Below are 6,680 nucleotides of genomic sequence, written 5' to 3'. Positions count from 1 at the left end.
GGAGGACACACAGAACAAACCACAGTACAAATAAACTCATTTTAGGGGATACAGGGATGAGGGGTCAGGGAGAGACACAGGACAGAGAGCAGGTCCAGGGGGGTCTGAAGAGGCTTTTTAGAGCAGGTGAGATCTTGCTGAGACCAGAGTCTTAGATTGTGGTGCCCAGGGGAGGAAGCGGCCACAAACCTGGAAGGAGGCCAGTGTGACCAGGGGTCTCCTGCCTTTATCCATAGGCCCCTCAGAAGTCAGAGTCCACATCTTCCCCTGCATCCCCTTTCTGGGGGAGGGGGAGGTTAGGTAGCTGCCTGAGGGGCTCTGGGACATACAATGTGCAAGTCTGTAGAAGACTAGGCCACAGCTCAGACACCAGGGCTGGGGGAACTGAAGCAGGTAGGAGCAAGGCCATGCAGGTCATTCTGGGATCTTGCCTGCCAGCCTGCTGTTTCTGAAGGGCATGAAGCTCAGGCTAGGACCTAGAAGGCAGAGTGGCCTGTTCTTACTACCACTGCCACCCGCCTCTCCCTGCCTTGGCAAACACCCCCTATTTACCTGTCTGCTCATCTGCTCACACCTTGCCTTGTCTTGCTGGCAGTAAAGGGGGCAGGCCCCAAGAGGGCTCTGGCTAATCCCTGCAGAGTCTATTCTAGGGGCTATGTGTTCATTATAGGTTTGAAGGTGGGCCCATGGGTGACCTCTGGGGTACCATTGTTCATGGGAGCCAGCGGGGACATGCCCAGGGTCAGAGCTTAGATAGTTGAAGTTCCTGCCTTAATCTTGATCTTTGTCCTGGTAAGGGAGTGAGGATGGCTGTGTGCATCCTGTCCCCACTGCAAGACATCTGCCCTGTATGTGAGGGAAAGGGACAAAACCACTCCCTCTATGCTGTCACACATAGGCAGAGGAAGATGGCACTGTGTGGCTCTGGCTGGCTTCATGAACCTGTCCACCCCAAGCACAGACCCAGAAATTGAGGCCCATGACACTCATGTCACTGACTTACCCCTGTTTGAGCAGTTGTTGGGTGATCTTGAAGGGATAGCAGTGTGGATGAAAGAAATAGGATGGGGAGGGACCCTGTGTCTGTCCTCTGTCCTGGGCCTCAGCTTCCCCATGATGAAGGAATGGAAATTGGCCTTGTTGGCTGTGCCTGTGGGTGGCACTGACAAAAGCCTTTGACTTTTGTTCTAGGGGTCAGCAGGCCTGGGTGATGTGGCCACCCGGGGCCTCTCTCTGTGTGTCCCCCTCTGGCTGTCTTCTCCTCTTGTGATATTTCTGGCTCATCTCTGCCAGCCCTCCCCCCACTCCTTTCTTTCTCAATACTGTTGCCAAACATCTGGAAGAAAAGTGAAAAACTTGCCCTCCCCAAATCCCCGGACGTTGTCAGATTTCCAGATGTGGGGTGTTCTGCCTTCCAGATGAGGGGAGGGATGTGTTCCAGCCAAGGGGTGGGGGCAAGCCCCAGGCCTAGACTGCTATCCCCTCTCTGCGAGGTTGAGTGACAGGATGAGAGGGACTGGGCCCAGCAGGAAGAAGGTGGGGTGTCCCAGGTAGAGGCCCCGGGGGATTCTCCTTTCAGGCTCAGGCTGCAGCCTCTCTCCACACCAAGAAAGACCCTTAGGGATTGGGGGTGGGCCCTGCCTCTGAAGTTTCTATCAAAGGCTCCAGGCACTTAAAAATAACCAGGAACACCTCCTTCCCACCCCCTAGACACAGACACTGGGCAAACAACAGAGCCCAATGTGTTTGCAAGATGTCCCCCTTCTGGGAGTCCTGTGTCCTCTGCTGGAGCAGCCTCATGCCACCGTCAGCCTTCCCACTGCCCCACACAGTGGCCCAGCCAGGCTGCACTCTGCTATTGCTATCTGCTGAGGGCTGACACAAGGGGCAAATCCTGGTCAGCACCTTGGGGTCCCTCAGAGATGAAAATCCTCTCAGGGGCCCCATCAGAGAGTCAGCAAAGGGAGGCATGGAGCCATGTGGCAGCAGGAGAGAGAAGCCTACAGGGAGAGGCGCAGTGGAGCACTGCGGGCTTTGACAGTGCCAAGCAGAGGAGGGGCAGAGGTGCTCTGGCAGGGGATACAGTGTGGAACCAGACCCCTGGGTGTGTAGGGAAAGGTGGGTCATTGGAGCTGTAGAGAGGGGCAGGAGGAAGCCAAGAGGTGAAACCCTAGAAGCTGGCCTCAGGGCCAGGCAGGCACTGCTGGGGGAGGCTGTGGGTGCCTGAGCTGTTGAGCTGGCCTGGGGTAACTGTCCTTGAGGGAGCAGCTCATTATATTACACCTTGGGGTGTTCCCAGAGATCCTTAGACCCATAGTTAGGGCTGCAGCTGCCCGCCATGACCAGACGCTCACACACAGCCACATATAAACACCCAGACATAAACACACAAAAACAACACCCACAGACACACTCACAGAGACACACACACAGATGCACATATGTAAACACCCGATATGGACCCACGGAAGCAACTCACAGACACCCCAACCCCCCATACAAACATAGACCTGGTACCCAGACATACACACAGATACACACAGACCCCTCTCCACACAAACATAGACACATAGATACTCACACACACCTAAGGCACCCAGGCAGAGACACTCAGAGAAAACACACATAGGCCCAGCTGACCTCCCCCTAACTCCCTTGGACACAGGGAATTTGATGCATCAAAGGGAAGTTTAACTCAGGAGGTGTCCTTGGGAATTCTAGTCCTTCTGCCCCCAGCATGGCACACGACACACACTGGGCCAGCCTTCCTGTACTTGTTCAATTTATTAAACTGCTGAGGGGCAGCAGGGCCCCTGTGTGGGTATGTGTGCATGTGTGCACATATATACCAGTGTGTGCATATGTGTGCATTGAGCAGTAGCCTCAGTCCCCCTTCCCCCTCCCTCTCCCCAACAGGTGACTGGAGGAATGGAGAACCCCCCTCCCTCACCCATTCCTGAGCCTGAACAATGCCCTCCCCAGGCCCCAAAATAGCCCCTGAGCTGAGCCAATGTCCTTTTATGGCCCTGTCCCTATTGTGCACTGTAGGGTGGGGCTGGGGTCATGAGGTGTCCAGATAGGATAAAGGAGCAGGCCAAGCTACTCACCTACCCTGTTGGTTGCATCCTTTTCTCCACAGTCCTCTCTGTGCTTACAGCTCCAATGGCCCCCAAAAAACCAGAGCCCAAGAAGGATGAGGCCAAGGCAGCACCCAAGGCAGCTCCAGCTCCCACACCTGCACCTCAGCCTGAGCCCCGCAAGGAGGTTGAGTTTGATCCCTCCAAGATCAAGGTGGGTGTGGGAGCTGGGTTGTGGGAGGCAGGGTGGGGCAGGTGAGTGGATCCCACAGTGGACCTACACAGTGGTGGGTCAGGCTCCAGAAGTGAGCTGAGGCTGGAAGCTTCTGTGCAGGGGTCAGACAAACCCTGATTGCTTTAGGTATCAGGAAGACTGCTATAGGAGAGATGGAGATCAGATGTTAGGCAGGGCTCCCTGGGTGCTGCTGAGAGCCCAATGCACTTTCTAGGTAGAGTCCTGATTGGGGTTTAAAGGGACTCTGTTTGGTGGTTTTGGAAAATGACTCTCTTTGTCTTTCTCCCTGGACCTCATATCCTTGGAGTTAGCTGTCCTCTTCCCCCCTGTAACCAGACAGAGATCTTCCTTTTCCTATTGAGGGGTCCCAAGTTTATGTCAAGTCCCCAAGGGTGGATTGGGTGGGAATAAGGGAAGCAGGGTCCTAGCCCAGGCTGGGTCACACTTACCCTGCAAGGTCACTATGCCCAGAGCTGGTAAAGACCTAAAAGCTTCTGGGCCTCAGCTCTTAGGTAGGGGAAATTGAAGCATAAGCTAGATAGGGACATCCCAAAAGCCTTGCAGGAAGCTGGTCATGGAGCTATTCCCAGTGACCTCAAGAGCCTTTCCCCTGCCCCCCACTAGGAAGTGTTTCCCAGTCTAAACTTGGAGAGAGCCATGACTCCCACCTGTGGCATCTGCATAACGGCATGATCCCTGCATCCTGCCTGTTCCCTGTTCTTGGCTGGCCACCAGCTACTGCTGTCCTGGCTGCCTCCTGAAGGGCCCTTTGGAGCTCTCTCTGACCCCTCATACCTAGCAAGACCTACACGCTATCTGTACAGTCGCACATCCTGTTCATGGTCCCTCCTGGAGGCACCTACCCACGTCCTTTGAGACATGGGTTCAAGTCCCAGTTCAGCTCCCTCACAGTTGCCAAGCTCCTTCACTGCTCTGGGGCTTGGTCTCCTCTGTTGTGAAACAAGAAGATAAGCCTCCCTTGCAGAGCTGATAGGGACCATTCAGAGCACATGTACTTGGAGTTGGCTCCCTGTCCCCCCAGCCATCCTGGCTCCCTGTCCCCCAGCCACCAGATCTGAAGGTAGCACAGATTCCCCTCTGAGAGGCAAGAATAATGAGGTCCCTTATGTGTCCCCTCAAGTGGACAGGTGAAAGACAGGGGTCTTTTGCCAGGAGCCCAGCTAATCTAATCTTAGCAGGTTTTCTGGAGGGAGAGTGCTCTCAGGGGGCTAGAAATAACAACTTGTTTTTCTTAACACTGGCTTGAGCCAGCCAGGAGGGACAATCATGGCAGGGTGCACTATGGTGGTTGGATGGGGCTCCCAAGGAGCAACAGTGGGGAAGGTGCCAGTTATGCCCCTTCTCCCATGTTCCTTTCCCTTGTGTGACCTTGACCTTGGGGCTAATGACTGCAGTGATAAAAATAGAATTGGTATTGGGTGAGGAGGGGGCCACCAGGTCTCAGTAGGCCTCCTGACCTCAGGGTAGCCTCAATGTGGCCTCAGCAAACACTGGGCAGCACCACCCTCACCCCATGCTGTGCACACTTCATCCTGTGCTGCTACAGCCCTCTGACCTGTATCAGTACCTTCACTCCTCCTGCCACCCCAAGGTCTCCTACCTCTTTTATGCTGACAGTGCTGGCCACTGGGTTCTGGGCAAAGCTAACCTGGTCGGGACTTTTGAATTAGGCATATGTGTCTAAAACTGAGCATCAGGTAAGGCGCACTCTCTGGGATGAGGCCTTGAGGAGCCAGGCCACTCTCATCACTATTGCCCAGCCACATGGCCCTGCCATGGCCCTGCCAGACATCCGGTCTAGGCCTGCACAAAATCAACACCTTTGGATTGGATGGGAGTGGGAGGGTAAGGAGGGAGAAGTGTGTCGATGTGGGCCACAGGAGGTCCTAGGTGGTGGATGCTGGGATGCTGGAATGGACAGGCTGGGACAGCTGAGGACCTGGGACCTAGACTGGCCATGGAGTGACCAGGAGGAGGCCTGGCCCCACCCTTTCAGCCTGGAACTCAAGTCTTTGGGGTCTCTTTTCAGATCGAGTTTACGCCAGAGCAGATTGAAGGTGAGCAGGGATCTTGACCCCAGGGGTTGCAGGGCTGGGCCAGGATTCCCTGGTCTGAGGGTGGAGTCCTGGTGTTGGAGTGAGGTGGGCTCTTTCCATAAGTATTGAAGCTTACTGCCCTTTCCTGGCAGAGTTCAAGGAAGCCTTCATGTTGTTTGACCGCACGCCCAAGTGTGAGATGAAGATAACATATGGGCAGTGTGGGGATGTCCTGCGGGCTCTGGGCCAGAACCCTACACAGGCAGAAGTGCTCCGTGTCCTGGGGAAGCCGAAACAGGAAGGTAGTGCACCCTGCCTCAAAGTCCCAGTCCCAGGGACTCTGTGAGGGTGGGCTGCCGTCAGTGGTGGGAGAGCATGAAGTCCTGCCTGCTGAATCCCCTCCTGACACTCTTCCATTGTCCAGTGAGGACACTGAGGCTGGTCTCAGACCATGCTGAGAAGGTGACAAAGAGCGATGGTTTGCTGGACCATCTAGCCCCAAGCTGATTTGCCAGGCCTGCTGGTTAGAGGAGACTGATACCTATCAAGGAGTAAGACCCAAACCCTTCCCTCCAGGTTCTAAAATCTCAGGGAGGGTCTCTGATTGTCCCAGATGCTCCTGACTAATCGTAGGTGGTAGGAATTGTGAGGTCTCTAAGAACCTCTGGGGTAGGACCATTTTCCAAAAGTAGATGTGGGGTATTGGATGGAGCCCCTGTGGTGAAGTACGGCCATAAACTCGCCTTGTGAATGGCAGAGGGCTATGGAAACACCTTTCTCAGCAGATAGTAAAGTGGCTTCTGTCAGTGGCATGCTTTGGAAATGGTAAACTGGTATAGACTGGTTTGGGAACTGTGTGAGAGGTGATGGCTTCTCATTATAAGGCACAGGGGAAGACTGTGCCCACCTCTCTCAGACCCTGGGATTTAGACCATCTCTCTGCAGAGCTCAATACCAAGATGATGGACTTTGAAACGTTCCTGCCCATGCTCCAGCACATCTCCAAGAACAAGGACACTGGCACCTATGAGGACTTTGTGGAGGGGCTGCGGGTCTTTGACAAGGAGGGCAATGGCACGGTCATGGGTGCTGAGCTCCGCCACGTGCTGGCCACACTGGGTGAGGGTGACCTCTTCCCCATCCCACTCCTTTTGGGGTGCCCTGGGAGAAACCACTCTGTTACCCACCAAGCCTGTGTCTCACCTGTGAAATGGAGAGAGTGATGTTATTTAGGTGGGAAATACAGAACCAGAAGGGACAGCTCTGGGAATGGGGCAGGGCAGAAAGGTACATTCAGATCAACTCATTCCG

The 6,680-nt window shown here is 54.7% G+C and overlaps 1 protein-coding gene across 1 annotated transcript in view; it reads left to right on the top strand.

Moving 5' to 3' along the window:
• MYL3 (myosin light chain 3) overlaps nt 1-6,680 on the top strand; it is an 8,646-nt gene that overhangs the window by 660 nt on the left and 1,306 nt on the right. Inside the window, exons 2-5 of the mRNA XM_003794530.3 lie at nt 3,140-3,291; nt 5,363-5,390; nt 5,522-5,671; nt 6,315-6,488. Of these exons, the coding sequence (XP_003794578.1) occupies nt 3,163-3,291; nt 5,363-5,390; nt 5,522-5,671; nt 6,315-6,488 (481 nt within the window). The 5' untranslated portion in view covers nt 3,140-3,162. The remainder of the gene's footprint in view (nt 1-3,139; nt 3,292-5,362; nt 5,391-5,521; nt 5,672-6,314; nt 6,489-6,680) is intronic.

This window comes from Otolemur garnettii, unplaced genomic scaffold (genome assembly GCF_000181295.1).
Source record: "Otolemur garnettii isolate 467f Iridium unplaced genomic scaffold, OtoGar3 scaffold00082, whole genome shotgun sequence".
NCBI lineage: Eukaryota > Metazoa > Chordata > Mammalia > Primates > Galagidae > Otolemur > Otolemur garnettii.
Note: the sequence above shows the minus strand (reverse complement) of the source record. Positions and strands in the feature narration are given on the sequence as shown.